At 41.2% G+C, this 16,797-nt stretch overlaps 1 protein-coding gene across 1 annotated transcript; it reads left to right on the top strand.

Annotated features, from left to right (window-relative positions):
• Window positions 1-5,710: 5,710 nt before the first annotated feature.
• LOC136506982 (uncharacterized) lies at window positions 5,711-9,128 on the top strand. Its single transcript, XM_066501848.1, has 2 exons — window positions 5,711-6,023; window positions 8,203-9,128. Exons 1-2 carry the CDS (start codon window positions 5,711-5,713, stop codon window positions 9,126-9,128), a joined length of 1,239 nt encoding a protein of 412 aa, XP_066357945.1.
• The last annotated feature ends 7,669 nt before the right edge of the window (window positions 9,129-16,797 follow it).

Raw genomic sequence — 16,797 nt, 5'->3', positions numbered from 1 at the left:
CTTACAGCTCGCTTTGCAGTCTTCTTTGCCACCTTGTACTTCTCTATGTTGTCCACACTCCTGTCATGGTACAAGCGTCTATAGCACTCTTTCTTCTCCTTAATAGCCCTTTGGACTTCCTCGTTCCACCACCAAGTATCTTTAGCCTTGCCTCCACTTCCTTTGGTTACTCCACACACCTCTGAGGCCACCTTCCGAATGTTGGTTGCCATCTTCTCCCACATGTTGTTTATGACCTCTTCTTCCTTCCAAGAGCCCTCTTTGATAACCCTTTCCCTGAATACCTCTGACGTCTTTCCTTTCAGTTTCCACCACTTTGTTCTTTCAATCTTAGTTTGTTTATCCCTACGGGCACACACCTAAAAACGAAAATCTGCCACAAAAAACTTATGTTGAGAAACAACACACTCCTCTGGTATCACCTTGCAACCCAAGCATGCTCGTTTGTCCTTTCTTCTTATGAGGACAAAGTCAATCTAGCTAGAGTGTTGTCCGCTACTGAAGGTCACTAGATGAGATTCTCTCTTTCTAAAGAAAGTGTTGGCTATCATCAGGTCAAAAGCTACCACGAAGTCCAGAACTTCCTCCCCCTCCTGATTCCTACTACGATACCCAAAACCTCCATGAACTGTCTTAAAACCAGCGCTTGTAGTACCTACATGCCCATTAAGATCTCCTCCTATAAAAAGCTTCTCACTACTAGGTACAGCTCTAATCAGGCCATCTAAGTCTTTCCAGAACTGTCTCTTAGCACTCTCGTCAAGGCCTACTTGGGGGGCATACACACTAATTACGTTCAAGACCATATCACCAATAACAAGCTTGACTAAGATAATCATATCTCCTTGCCTTCTCACTCCCACCACACTATTCTTGAGGCTCTTATCAATCAAAACTCCTACTCTATTTTTATTCGCAACTGTCCCTGTGTACCAAAGCTTGAAACCTGTATTGTCCACCTCCTTTGCCTTCTGACCCTTCCATTTAGTCTCTTGAACGCATAATATATTTACACGCCTCCTAATCGTGGTATCAACTAATTCTCTTAACTTACCTGTAAGCGACCCTACATTCCAACTACCTAAACGGATCCTAGTTGGTTCGACTAGCTTCCTTACCCTTCGCACCCGTCGACTCAGATGTGAAGACTCTTGCTCATTTTTCACTACACCCGGGCGCCGATGTAGCGCGCCACTAAGGATGCGACGACCCGATCCTTGCTCACTTGACACTGTGCCCAGATCACGACACGGCGCGTCAAGGGGGTGACGACCCGGCCCTTGCTCATTTAACATCATACCCGGGTTTCGATATGGCGCATCGCTAAGAGGGTTACGCCCCAACGGTTTTCTTTCGGGTTTTATCTCTATTAAAATGGCTAGGTTTAACGTTGGTTCGCCACGCCTATCACAACCCTCCTCCTTCCATGAAAGTTGCGCAAGCACATTGAGAAAATATCATGAGAAATGTCCTATAAGAAATAAGAGTTTCTACATATTTCCTTTTTTATCTCTAGATGTCAGTCAAATAGTTTCAGGAATAATATTAGTATCTGTAAGCATGCAGTAACGGAGAAGAGCCCGCCACATCTAACTAACGAAATGCCATTATCAACACAAACCCATGTGCAGAGGACAGCTAGCTCAAAGCCCTGACTCTGCATTTCTTTACATTTCTCAAGACTCTCATCTTGGTCTTATATTACTTGTTAAATAAAAAGGAGGCACAACTTTATAACAAAATCTTGGGTTTGGTGGGTCGATCCCCACCGGCACAGGCATAGAGAGGAAATAAAGAACTTATAATAGGACATCCCTTTGAACAAATTTTCACCAACTAGTCATTTTCAATGTAGTCCCAAGAGGCAAGAGAGAAGCATAGATAATTAACCCTGTCAGCATCTCCTGATTAAGTAGTGTTAGTTATCATGCTAAACTGCTAATGACCTTATGGACAGAAAACAAATGCTCTAGGATATGTTGAAAATGACATGCTTTACATATTTCTTTCCAACTTTGAATAATGATAAATCACTTGGCTAGTTGCGAGGTGCTTCTATGCTCTTCCAAAACTTAAATACACAAATCCTAAATAAAGCAACAACACTGCTAGTGGAGCAGTGAGCGATATTCACTTTTCAGTAGGGCTTTCCTTTTAGTGTAACTTGTAATTAGTTTATAATTATCACCTGTTTATGGGTTTCGATTTTTATTATAATTACCTATAATGAGTTTATTATTGTCATTTCCTTTTTGTGCGCGAATAAACTCTGCTTGAACATGACATTGGAAACAAAACTAGTGATATACTAATGTGCGAACTGCTGCTTAGTGTGCCTATGTTTTTTTATGTAATTAAAAAATGATATCTTATGAAACATGAAAATTTTCTCTATTTTTTATTATTTCATCATCTAGCCGTTTGACTTCGTGCACTAAATGTGATATTACGTTGTCGATGAGCACATATCAATATAAATATAAACACTTTGTACTTTAATAATATTTCTTCTATTAATTAATATATTTTAACCAGTAGGGGGCTACCCTTTCCTCGAAAAAAAATATTACGCGATGCTAATATTTTAGTCGTTGAGATGCCGCATCATCTCGCGGATTATTTTTTGCCGAATCAACCGACCAAGTGGACTTTCTGGTCACCAGGTTCAAACTGTCAAGCCTAGTTTATTTGCTACAAACACATCCAATATTTATCCCGACAAGGGGGGAATGCTCCTCGGCCAGAAGCATTGTCCACGGCGACGTAATTTTTTTCCGTCGTTCGATCGCGGGATGGAGGGTGCTGATTCCTTGAATTAGCTTCAGATGGTGCTTAGTTTCTAGCTTCCATTGGCTTTAGTCTCCTATGTCACTTGCTTCGGCTTCTTGCCGCTTACCGGAGCGCCTCAGTTTCTGCCCGATCGGCCTTCTTGGCCCGACGACCTCGGTCGTTCCTCCTCTCGTCCTTTCACCCTCTTCGCTGCACATCGTCTTCCTCTGCTCGCTTCTCCTGAGTGCCTTCCGTCCGCCCCTACACCCTTTTCGCTGCACATCGTCTTCCCCTACTCGCTCCGCCTGAGTGCCTTCCGTCCGCCCCTACACTGACGCCGATTTGCTCCGCCGTTTTGCCTTTGGGTTCGCCTCTGCCAATGGCTTCGTTGGTGGATCTCATGGAGGAATAGTTGATTTGCGCCATTGCTCTGCTCCTTCCTCCGCCGAGTGTGCCGTTCTTGGCGGATTCGGTTGGGGAAAGGGGGTTGCTGCCAGGGAGTTCCATACCTGTTTGCGCTTTGTTCTGCGCCGTTTCAAATCTGCTCGGCTTGAGGTAACACGGCGCTCCTCCACCACAAATACACTCTGTTCCAGTTACTGATTCGTGTAGATTCTTACACTGATATGTTACTGCTGTTTTTGGGTTCTTGCCACACAAATCAAGGGATGCAAACGGTTGTTGCAACTGTTCGGAGATTGGCCATGGTGTTTTTTGTGAAAAAATAGAGTGTGTCTAAAATTTTTTCAAAGAACGCCTGTAGTTTTCCACAGGTGAATCAGTTTTCGAAATAAAACAAAATCGATTTGTTTCAACGAAATCGATTTGTTTCAGAACGAGCCTCCTGTGCCTGCTGATTTGGTTCAAAATTGTGACCATGTTCTCCCTCAATTTTTCCTATCTCTGTACATTGCGCGAGGTTGCTCGCCGCTGCTGTCTACCTTATGTAGCTTGTATACATGAAATAGGTGACGGTGGCGAACACATATATGGGATAGAGGTTGAGCTTACGGCCAATGTAGTTCAGACAACCTCCAAAACACTATTTTCTGGGCTCAGGATGCTTTACATGATAATTTCGCCTATGAGGCAGCAGCATTGCAGACTCTTATAGTCTTACAGAGCATATATGGATTTCTGGTTATTGACTACAGCATCCATGGCCTGCAATTATATAGAGATCTATCTCATTATTTGTTTCCTGTTGCTAATAGAGGGGCTCAGCTTGCCAGATTGGTCGTTGCAGCGTCAAATGAGGACCCAGTGTCTTTTTCAAATATTGCAATGTTTGCGCAGTAGTTACTAGATGAGCTTACCTGTTAGTTTACCACGGTTGAGTATTAGGGTGCTTCTAAGTTTACATTCATAGGTTTCACGTTTTTTTAGTTCTCCCTATTGTATGTGCAGCTATGTTAATAAAGAGGTAATGCTGCTTATTTTGTTGCTTTCCAAATCTTCTTCTTCCTTATTTATTCTTTATGGCCACCTAATTGTTTCTTTCTTACCGCTTAAGATATGTCCACACCTTCTCCATTCTTATGTGCTTACATTATAAACAAAAAAAGGAAATCGTTGCTCCACGTTCCTGGTTTGTTACCTCATGCATGATCATGTAATTTTGTTGTCGGTAAACCGAGACAACCTCATGAACCAGACCCACTAGATAAGCAATTGGTTATGATCTATTTTTTCCGTCAAAAGACCTGCTTTCATTGTTATATGTCTATGATAAGATGCGCAGCCTTCATCGTCTATGGAATACCAAGTTCAAATGCCTGCTCCGCTTTCGTGTATGTACACTGCTTTTTATGTCATTCGCCTTCTTATCTGACCAGTGTCCAGAGGTGTATCCAAAAGCCTGGTTGTTATATTGTTTTATTATATCTAACAATGTATGCCTATATTTGTCAGCGGATGCTTCATTGCATATAGATGCCTCCGCTGCAGGCACATCGAGGCGCCGCCGAGCAAGAGGACGTATGTATCCTCCTACCTATAGGCTAATACATTTAGGGATACTCTTATATTGATCTGCTTCTTACCTATGCTGTTCTTGAATCAGCCAACAATTCCTCTTCTCGTATATAGAGCCCTGATCCAACAACCTGTAGACAAAAAAGAAGAAAGCTCCTAAACCAACATCGTCGTGTGTGGGGAGGTATTGTTACGGTCTTCATACTACCTGTTGTTTCAGTGTGCTTTAGACGCCACCATGTTTCAGACCTACGTCTCCTATACAGGTGCTGCTACCGTGCACAGTTCTGACCTACAGTGCGGTCAATTTGATGAAGAGTTCATAGAGGCTCTCAAAGGTCACAATCCTATCTCCTTATGTCCTCATTACCTTCACCGCTGTTTTCAGCCCCAATCAACTATTCCTACATTATCAATATTTACCTATCTCTTCCATCAACAACCTACAGTGTCATATCCTAGTAGATCCTACTATGGAGGACCAACCCAGGAATGCTGCAACTGTCGTGCCATTTTCTGGCATGCTGAGAAGATTGGCCGAGAATCCCGAAGCGCCTCTGGATCTATTATCTACAACAAATGTTGTAAAGGAGGCAGAGTTGTTATTCCGCCTTTTCTTCCTAGACCTGAACCATTGGCATCTTTAGCAACATTTGATGGAGGATCTGTTTCTAATAAGTTTATGAAAAACATAAGGCGATACAATTGCCTTTTTGCATTCACCTCTATGGGAGCCAACATAGATCGAACCATGAACGATGGCAGGGGTCCACCGGTTTTCAAAATTTTTGGACAGATCCATCACCGCATTGGTGCTATGCTGCCTCCAGATGGTCACTCTCCAAAGTTTATTCAGTTATATGTATATGATACATCCAGCAAAGTTGATAACAGAATTGCTTCTTTAGATCATGAGGACAGAAGAGAATCAGATTTGGATCCTACAATTGTGTAGTCCTTGGCTACCATGCTTGATACTCATAACTCATTTGCGCAGCAGTTCAGAATGGCTAGAGATAGATTGGCAGATAATGATGCTGAAGATTTTGTTATCCGTATTGTTGGGCCAAAAGATGGAGATCCACCCCAATATAGTTTACCAACCACTGACCAATTAGCAATGCTTGTAGTTGGTGATTTCAGTCTCGACGCATTTGAGCGAGACATTATTGTGCAAAAACAGACAGGAGACCTCCATCAAATCTCTGCTTTGCACCCCGCTTTCATGGCGCTCCAATATCCTTTGCTGTTCCCATATGTTGAACGTGGTTGGCAGACTGGTGTGTTATATACTGGAGCTACTCAGTCATCACAAAATGCTCATGTCAAAGTAACAATGCAAGATTATTATTGCTACATGTTTCACTATAGAAAGAATGAACCCAATCCTTATCTATGTTACGGAGCCTTATCAACTCAAGCCAAGGTTGATGCTCGTGCTTGCATCGATGAAAATAGACTCTAGTACATAGTAGATCACCAGGCTGATATTAGAATGGAGAGTATCCAAGGAATCTGTGATGCAATAAGCAGAGGATCAGAGGAAGGTAGTGAGGTTGGGAAAATGACTGTGCTACCGGCGTCGTATACCGATGGTAGGTGTTACATGATACAGAACTATCACGATGGTATAGCCATCTGCCGAGAATATGGACCTCCTGACTTCTTCATCACATTTACATGTAATCCTAAGTGGTTAGAGATCAGCGAGGCTATCTTTAAACCTGGTCAAAAACCAAGCGACAGAAACGATCTGATTGTCAGAGTCTTCAACATGAAATTAGAAGAGCTTCTGCGTGACCTTAGATGTGGGACACCCTTTGGACCTTGCAGTGTAGGTATTATAACCTTCGTTTCTTCCGTATAAACCTTCCTGCCTATGTTTGTGTGCGTACGTCCTCGTTGACATACTAAGATCCTTCTATTTAACTGCAGTGCTTCATACCGTCGAGTTTTAGAAATGTGGCCTTCCACATGCGCATATAATTCTTTGGACTTGCAAAGATACATCTGATCCGACTCCCACAATGATAGACACATATGTATCTACAGAGATCCCTAATCCAAAACAAGATCCGTTAGGTTATGCCTTGGTTGCAGAACATATGATACATGGACCTTGCGGTAAAGACAATCCTAGGTGTCCATGCATGAAAAACAAGAAGTGCTCAAAACATTTTCCCAAACCATATCAGCCAGATACTACAGTTACCTCTGGTGGTTTTGTTGTGTATAAAAGGACTCAAAATAGCCTCTTTGTATGCAAGAGTGGTCTTCAATTGGATAACAGATGGGTCGTACCATATAACATGCTTCTATTAAAAAAATATCAGGCACACATAAATGTTGAGTGGTGCAATAAAACAACCTTTATCAAGTACCTCTTCAAATATGTGACCAAAGGAGCAGATTGTAGTAAGGCTTATCTACAAAGGGTCCAAAGAGGTCAGCAGGCACCATATGACGATGGAACACAGACTATAAATGAAGTAAAAGAATATCTTGATTGTAGATATATTTGTGAGCAAGATGCGTGTTGGAGAATGTTTGGATATGATATTCACAGGCATTATCCAGCAGTAGAAAGAATGCCCATACATCTTCCCAATGAAAACTTCATAACTTTTAGTGCCCGAGCCAAAATGGACAAGTTAGTGTCCGCGGAATTTTTGAGGAGAACAATGCTGACTCAGTGGTTTGTATGCAATGAAATATTCCCTGAAGCTAGGATATTAACCTATCCAGAGTTTCCCTCCAAATGGATATGGGATCAGAGAGATCGAAGCTGGACAAAACGAAAGCAACAGCATGGTAAGATAGGTCGTCTTCACTATGTGCATCCATCAGCTGGAGACCGGTACTACCTTCGGATGCTACTGCTCACAGTTAAAGGGGCAACAAGTTATGAACACCTCAGGTTCCATAATGGCACATACCACTGTACATTCAAAGAAGCATGCAGATCCCGTGGGCTCCTTGATGATGATCAAGAATGGTATAATGCTTTTGATGAAGCAGCAGCTTGGGCCACTTCACCATAGCTACGAAGCTTATTTGTCACCATGTTACTGTTCTACGAAGTGAGTGACGAAAATACCTTCTTTGAAAAAGTATGGCGTCATCTAGCTGATGATATCATCTATCAGTATAGAGATATGATCGGTGATCCTAACCATGTGTTGCCTGATTCAAGACTCAGAGACTACTTGCTAGATGAACTTTGTGCTCTTTTCTCACAGAGTGGTAGAAACATAACTGATTTCAACTTACCTCCTAAGACACATGCTGAATATCCTATTCTACACAATCGTCTCGTTGAAGAAGAGCTATCATATCCAATCGATCCATTGATTGACATAAACAATCCAACTGCCTCTCTCAATGAAGATCAAACAAATGCTTTTCATACAATTGTTAACAGAGTGCAGTAGAAGCAACCTGGTTTCTTTTTTGTATCAGGGTATGGAGGAACTGGTAAAACATATTTATGGAATCGAATAGTTGGTTATCTTAGAGCACACAACAAAATTGTTTTGGCTATCGCATCATCGGGAGTAGCAGCCTTGCTTTTACCAGGAGGTCATACAGCTCATTCAAGATTCAAAATACCTTGTGAGGAAGAGGACGATATGATCTGTGATGTTAGCAGAGGCACCATGCTTTCTGAACTCATTGAACTAACAAGTTTAGTTATTTGGGATGAGGCACTTATGGCTAACAGAAAATGTTTTGAAGCCTTGGACTGTACATTCCGCGACATAGAAGAAGTGAAAAATCCTCAAGCTGCACACATTGCATTTGGTGGCAAAGTTGCCGTCTTAGGAGGAGACCTCAGACAAATCTTGCCTGTGGTCGAAGGAGGAACCAAACAAGATGTTATCAGTGCGACCGTAATCACATCTCGGCTCTGGGTTCATGTAGAGATACTAAGCTTAAAACAGAATATGCGGTTGATATGTTCAGTGGATGATCCATACCAACAACAAGAGGTTGCTGCATTTAGTAAATGGATATTAAATATTGGTGAGGGCAAAATACCATCTATCGCAAAGGACGGTGAAGATGAACCAAGCTGGATCACAGTACCACATGAATTACTCTTACCTGCTGATGATGATAAACTTGCAGCTATTGTACAGTCAGTGTATCCTAACTTTGAAAGTAGATACAAAAACCCCACGTATCTTTCGCAGAGAGCTATACTAGCTCCAACAAATGAACTTACAGACACAGTCAATGAGTACATGGTTCCTTTGGTTCCTGGCACAGAGAAGGAATATCTGAGTTTGGATAGTATCACCAAATCAACTGCGCAGCATGAAGCATACGATCTCCTATATCCTATTGAGTTCCTTAACTCAATTAGTGGTAACAATTTCCCATAGCATAGAATTGTACTCAAAAAAGGAGTTCCTATAATGCTGCTGCGCAACTTGAATCAAAGAGCGGGTCTCTGCAATGGTACAAGATTGATTGTTATGTCAGTTGGAGAATGGACAATTGAAGCTATGATTATGAATGGATGTCATACAAATCAAACATTTGCCATACCACACATTACTCTATCTCTGAAAAGTAACAAATATCCATTTGTACTGCAACGGCGTCAGTATCCTGTAAGAGTTTGCTATGCCATGACAATCAATAAAAGTCAAGGTCAAACATTGTCTACCGTCGGCATCTATCTAAAAAACCAGTTTTCACACATGGTCAGTTATACGTAGCGGTTTCAAGGGTAACAACAAAACAAGGACTCAAAATCTACATAGAAGATGACGAAGCCATGCCTACTAATGAGACAAGGAACGTTGTTTACAGAGAAGTTCTGCAGCATCTATCTTAGCGACTTAGTGTATCCTGTTCCTGTTAATAGTTTTCATGCAGATTGTTCCTCGTGCCTATATATTGATAATGAAGGCACCTTTGCTGCTGCTAATATTTTGTGTCGCGGTTGCATATACGAACAAAGTAATCTTCTGAGGTAGTATAAACACATATGTACAGTACCTAGGGCCAGCTGTATGTGCTCTATTTTAGGCAAAGTTTACCGTGTACAGCAGATGTAAATAGTATCCATCAAAATGTACAGCAGTGTAATATAGTTGCACCCCTTTTGTTATTACCCAATGAATGAAATGGTTACCTTTGCTAATTTACATTTGCAACATCGCCTGCACACCTTTTTTATTTTTTTGTTTCTGTAATTGCGATGAGGCCTTTACAGTACCATATATACAAACATATATAGTACTAAATTGTTGCTACATGTATGACAGGTGCACCATGCAGGAACCAAGCTTTCTTAATAATCTAGAGAAAGGTCGCCACTCGCGTGGCATTGTTGTTCAGGTCATTAGAAAATGGATCCACTATGAAAACAATGGTCAGGGTCCGCCTCTCTACGTCAGCATGGTTCTAGCAGATGCAAAGGTATTAGCTTCGGTTTTTTGCAATACACTATTCACAATGCTTCTATGTGCAGTGCAAAAATACACCTATATCACCATCTGAAACATGATCTAATTGAGTTCATGCTTGTACCAACAGGGAAATGCTATATATGCTGAAATCTTAGATGACCTGATTAAAGACAAGGCCCATCTTTTCGGTATCGGCAAAGTTAATGTTGTCAAAAAATTTGTAGTTAACAATGCGAAAAAAAGCTACAGACTAGTTGATAAGAACCTCATGATAGATGTCACCGACTACACATCAGTTGAGCTTGTACGAAATCCCCCGCGCTCAATTCTAGAATACATTTACAGAATCACTTCGTTACGAGCTATCAAACCAGCACGCGTTGTGTACAATTTGATAGGTAAACTATTCTTCCATTGAACTGTTCTTGCATGACTTTTCCTGTGTATTCTATAATGCCAAGGTCCTAATACTTAGAATATTTGAATTGTTGCCTTGTAAGATGTTCTGGGATATCTCATCAAGTACGAAGCAGCTCACACGTTTGTTCCAAAAAACACAGAGAAAGCAAAAACACTCAGGGAAATCTACATCAAAGATCTAGGGTTTGTATACGACATAAGAATCATGATTTATAAAGTAATAGCTACCTCATGTTCCTTACATCTTATTTTCATGCAGAGAAAATGTTATGAAAATTACTCTATGGGGTGATCAGGCCACAGGTTTCAATATTGACAATGTCTATGATGCCACAGCTAGTAATCTCATCGTTTGCCTCATCGTTGGTTGCAGTGCACGAGAGGATTTTAAAAATAATGGTACTACCTTTTCTAAAATTACACCGAACATTACTAAATATATCTATCATTGTTTGTCATCAAATGCAATTACATGTTCAAACTGCAGACAAAACATGTTTGACTGGAACCTCAGCCTGCACTTACTACTTTAACCCCAGCATTCCAGAAGCCCGTGGTTTTCACTCTAGGTACAAATCTATAACAACAAAAATCATACGTACTTCCCATGTTTCAGCTCTAATCGTACCATCAATCGTATCACTAGGTTCAAGAATACTCCAGTTTATATTGAGCAGCCTGCACGAGAGGAGGAACCAGCCCCAACTGCGATTGAAGATGTCCAGCTGTTAGACAAAACTATAGCAGAGCTCAACAATGTCGATCCCTTTGATGATGAGGTGCATATTTACATTTCTATGCCTTCCCTCTTCACCACCATGTAGTTTCATGTCTGATTCTATGTCTCATACTATACTATACTATTTACCTTATTTACCAGTTCCGTACCAAAACATCTATAGAAATACTGTAACATTCTCCTAACTCTATATTGTATTATAGGAAACAAGTCAATACAAAGTTACAGTAACAATCGTGTCAATCATAAATACTTCAAACTGGTGGTACATGGCTTGCAAGCCATGCAAAAAAAAGGCAGAACAACAGCTAGATGGTAGTTACAGATGCCCAAAATGCGATGGCACAAACACAGTTCCTAGGTACCTAATATTCATGATACCTCTCTTTCAAATGCAGACATAAATGTACTATTTCCAGCAAAAAAATAATAATAACTTCACCTCTGTATAACATGAGCAAGTACTTACTATCATTTATGGCTAAGGATTCCACAGATGAAGCATGTTTCTTTGCGTTTGACGACGAAGCAACCAAAATGATTCAAAAAGATTGTCAGGCGCTGATCAACCCATTGTATGCAAAGGATGCATTACCTCAGGCACTGCAGAACATACTCAACAAGAAATTTATCTTATCAGTTGATCTTACTAATGAATTTTGTAAGAGTGTAAAAAAGAGGCAGTACCAGGTAAAAGCAATTTTAGAAAGACCAGCAAAGCACGGTTCCACATAGGCAATTTCCACATCTCACTATGATCCAACACAAGGCACAAGTTCAACTCCAGTCATTGAAAACCCACATCGTTCAAGCGAACTCCTTTTGATTGAATCGACAACACAATCTGTAAGCAACTTCTACATCTCTTGAAGTATACATATTTGACCATAAACTCTGCTCACTATGATCTCAACATTATAGACTCCAGCACCTGCCATTGCAACAGACCACGACACCTCCAAAGATGATATAGACAGGTACACAACCACCTATAATTCTATGTTTAGTTACTGTGCAAGCCATAACCAACTACCTATTAATCATATTTCTCTGGTCGGTCTCTGTTGCAAAGCTTATTTCAACCTATTATTCATCACACATAATATATATCTGATCCACATTCGAATTTCTGTAAGATCACCAACAAAACGATCCAGTGCTCGCAAAAACCTATTTGGACATACTGATTCAGCAGCTGGTGGACACAGTGAAGAAGAAGCACATAATGACGACCTGAGCGCACACTCGTCCCAGCCAAAATCAAAGAGGTATGATTCCAGACATGACCTCATAATCATTTTACACATCGACACAATCTGCACTCAGATGTTTTAAACATATATGCTCTATCTCATAATGATTCAAATTTATGCAGGCAGAAAAACATTGCGCACAGCAATGATGGAGATGATGGGTCAAAGAACTGAGGTACGGTTGTTTCTGTCAAAAAAGACAAGCACCTACAAACACACAAAACCACACCTAACACTTAAGATTCATATGACAACCAGATATTCCTTACAAAATTAGTTTACACTGAGTTAATTCTCTTTGTTTTTCCCAGATAGATGGTGCGGACATGTCATCGAAACACGACAATCTTTTGCTGCCAAAAGAAATGTAGGATCAACAACAAATACATAGCTTCTAACCTGTTCATGTGTACAGTGGTGGACTGCGTTCAACCACTTTGTGTGTACACAGAACTTCAATGCGTATCTATTCCCTAAGTAGCTTCAAAACACCTTAGCTCTTGTCTACTATTTGCCATCAGACATATCATGCTGGATACTATGTCAGCCAATGTTTATAAAATCTATCGTATGTGTACGAAACCACCTGTTTATCGTGCTATTGATCTCTTCCGGTGTGGTATACAGAATTGTTCCACTCACAGCAAAAAACAAAACCCACCGATCTGAGCACTTATGTTACATTATATACGTTCATGCTCGTCATGATTCATACACGATCTACACAGCTCGCCTGATCCGATTCTTAGTTCATACACGATCTACACAGCTCGCCTGATCCAATTCTTTTACAGGAAGGAAGAGAGAGCACACAAAGAAGATGAATATGCTGCACATGAACCAGATGGTTCGGCCGTGAAGCTTCCAAAAGCGTCTGGTCCCTTGCATTTGCTCCACACCACCTCATGCAATATAAAAAAAAGAGGAACGGGTCGTCCTCAACCCTCTTCTTCATCGGCCCACCTATATAGATTACAAAGAAAACACTCACAGAAAAAAGAAGACACCGTCATAAATTCTTCACCTTTATCCTCATCGCCAACCTCTCATCGCTTTCCGCTCACACCTTCGCTTCTACCGTCATCGTCAGCTCCACCATTGGAACGTTCTACAGTCCACCTGTGCACCAATCAAGCAGATCAGCTCCACAGAGAAGAACGAGCACTAACCTGGACCCCTACTCGCACAAGTAATCTCAAACTCCCTCTTTCAGTGCTTCACTGCCACCCGTAATCACACCCCGCGCTACAGTACTGTACAGCCAACGGCCAGTACACTATGGTTTCCCCTAGATTTGTTTTGGATTTTCATAGATGCAAACCTAACAAAGACTTACCAAGCCTTTGCCTGCTCCATACCCGTACACATGTGAATAAATCTAAACTTGACCTGCTTCTATGTAAAAAAACTATAGACACAGCGCATATAAGGACAACTTATTACATATTGAACTCTCTTTGACACTCATGCTATTATACATACTGATTAAAACGTTCAACTCTGTGTAGATGGCAGCTCGTCGATTCACCAACCTCAAGATTATCGACATCAGCGACTTGAAAGATTTGAACACCACTGTGCTAAGCAACACAGTCCTTGCAAGTGTTCCAGAACAAATCTAGACCTCAATCAATACTTACGACCTGGTCGAAGCAATCCAGAACCAGCATCAAATCCCACTTCAGGTCCAGCATGTGTCATACTATGGACCAGGCTACTTTCTTCGCCTACCTACATCAGCAGCAAAGGCTCATCTGCTCCGACATGGCTTTGTGTATGTCCACAATTTCATAGTTACTTTTGTGCCATGGAAACCGGACTATGGATCAACTGTAGTACCGCTTCGAGACATCCTTACCTCTGTTCCATTCAACCTACACCTAGCTAGAGACAAACGCCTATCAGATCCTTATGAAAGACTCACCATCCAGGTTTCTGGGACACCACCACGGCTGTACTGTGCATCAACAGTTTACAAGCTCTTTGACAACCTATGTACCATCAACCAAATCCACTTCATACCAGCAGAGCTTGATTTCGACATTACTGCCCATGGCCAGCTCTCTGCAATTCCTAACTCAACACACATAGGTCTTAGAGGACTAAACAGATAGAGTGAGATTGTGCACATTTGGCCACTAACATATGAAACTTTGACCGACCAAATGCAAGGCAGAGACACGCCACCTGAGGACCGCGTCTCCGAAATTCGAGGTAATTATACATACCACACTAATACCATGATGCATTTGTACAGAACCAGTACTAAACTATAAACTCACACACCTTTTCTCCTATTTCACAGGATATTCAGCACTCAACACATCAGACCGCGAGCGCCTGTTCTGTTCTTCTGATGACGACGATGCAACATCTCGCCCACGAGGTATAACCAAAGACCCCCCTCAGTACTATTTTTGCCAGTACTAACTCAATATCATGAACCACGCCAGACTTTTACTATTATATCAGAAATATACAATTCTGTTTCCGCCTGAACCAAACCAAACAACAAATTATACTCTTCTTTGCATCAGGTCCATTGAACAGCACCTCAGACTCAGCCTCTGAATGAAGAATCATTTCCAACAAAGGCAACAGACATTGATCCTGCAACCAAGCAAACTTTCCTCCGCTTCAGCCTCAGCGCGTTCAAATTTCCAGGTGTACACAACAGTTCTACGCTCGACACTTCCAACGACAACATAGATGCCTACTGATCCATGTCCATCATGAGCACCACCAGCACCTGCCTATCCACCTATGAACATTACCAATGCAGTAGCAAATTATATTGTATAATATGTACTCCTTCTCAGTAGGCCAAACTTTAGTAGTTCATCGACACCCTATATTGTATAATATGTACTCCTTATCACTAGGCCATGAAACAAGTAAATTTAGCACCTGTTGTCCTTGTAATATATCGTATCTTAATGCTTCCTATCACAGTGCTTGAGCACCTACTGACCTATCAAGTTTACCAATATATGAACAGTGCATCATCAATCGTATGTGCTCCTTATCAGTACCATATCAAACAACAAATGTGCCAGGTCATCACTTTCTCATATATGACACCTGATGGTTGATATGATACCGTTTAATACTATTACAAATCATAAACAAGCACCATCTTGTACCACCAACACTTCTCCCTACAAATTCACCCATCCTGCTGGCTCCACACTTCTGTCTACAAATTCACGCATCCTACTGGCTTGACGCAATGATAGCACGAACTCACCAATTCTACAACATACTAATCATTACCAAACTTCATGGCTTACATATAAATACTGTAATATATCACTGCCACAAAATTGAAGCCAATCAGACACAGCAACAGCTGTAATAGCCTTGCAAAACTTAAATACTAAATACATATCATTCTAGAACCACTCACACTCAGTCTCAATACCACCCAATTGAATCCCAGGAACAACCAACAGATTGATCTCCAGATAGATCACAGCCCATAACCACACAGTGCACACAAATCTTACTTACTAATCCTCCACAAATATATATCATACCTTGGTTCGTGAACAAACAGCAGAAAAATAAAGCACGTGCTACGGTTCAATGTACAAAAGAGGTCAATGACACTGCATTGTTACTCCTACAAAAGTCTTCCCTAAGGCATACAATAGCCCAACAAACTGCATGTTCCAGTAGCCACACAGCAACACATTATTACTTAGTCACTAATATAGTGTTCCCTACTACCACAGATTAGCACCTTAAACCATTCCTATGAATACATGAACTAAGATCAACGATCGAGACACGGTAAATCAGCATTTTCAACACATTCGGTCCGTGATCCAGCAGTATGGACCGTTCATACACCAAGCCCACCTACCGACAAAGCCCAAACCAAATACCGGTAGCCCACACGGGCGCGCGAATGCGCGCGCCACCGTACTAGTATAATACATAGAGAAACAGCTCACCCAACTACACTTTATTTCCTTTCTTCTCTTAGGCTATAAAGAAGACGGTCTCTTGTATTAATACCAAACCGTTGTAAAAATTTATATATGTAATGCAGTAGTACATACCTAGTCTCAATCAAGACTGAGGGGAGGTACAAATGGGCGAATTCTGAACCTCGAATACTTCCTTCTTCAGAAAACGAAAAATACTGCCTGTTCAAAAGAATGGACGACACTCCCTAAAGAAAACGAATGTTCCCCGAATATGCCTGGTATCATCAGAA

Source organism: Miscanthus floridulus, chromosome 15, assembly GCF_019320115.1.
Source record: "Miscanthus floridulus cultivar M001 chromosome 15, ASM1932011v1, whole genome shotgun sequence".
Taxonomy (NCBI): domain Eukaryota; kingdom Viridiplantae; phylum Streptophyta; class Magnoliopsida; order Poales; family Poaceae; genus Miscanthus; species Miscanthus floridulus.
This window is presented reverse-complemented; position numbering and strand designations above follow the sequence as displayed.

Excerpts from the sequence above, each read along its gene's own strand:
- LOC136506982 (XM_066501848.1), top strand. The coding sequence starts at position 5,711 with ATGCTTGATACTCATAACTCATTTGCGCAGCAGTTCAGAATGGCTAGA. Across the intron at positions 6,024-8,202 it reads TGAACGTGGTTGGCAGACTG|GGTATGGAGGAACTGGTAAA; the intron begins GTGTGTTATATA and ends TTTTTGTATCAG.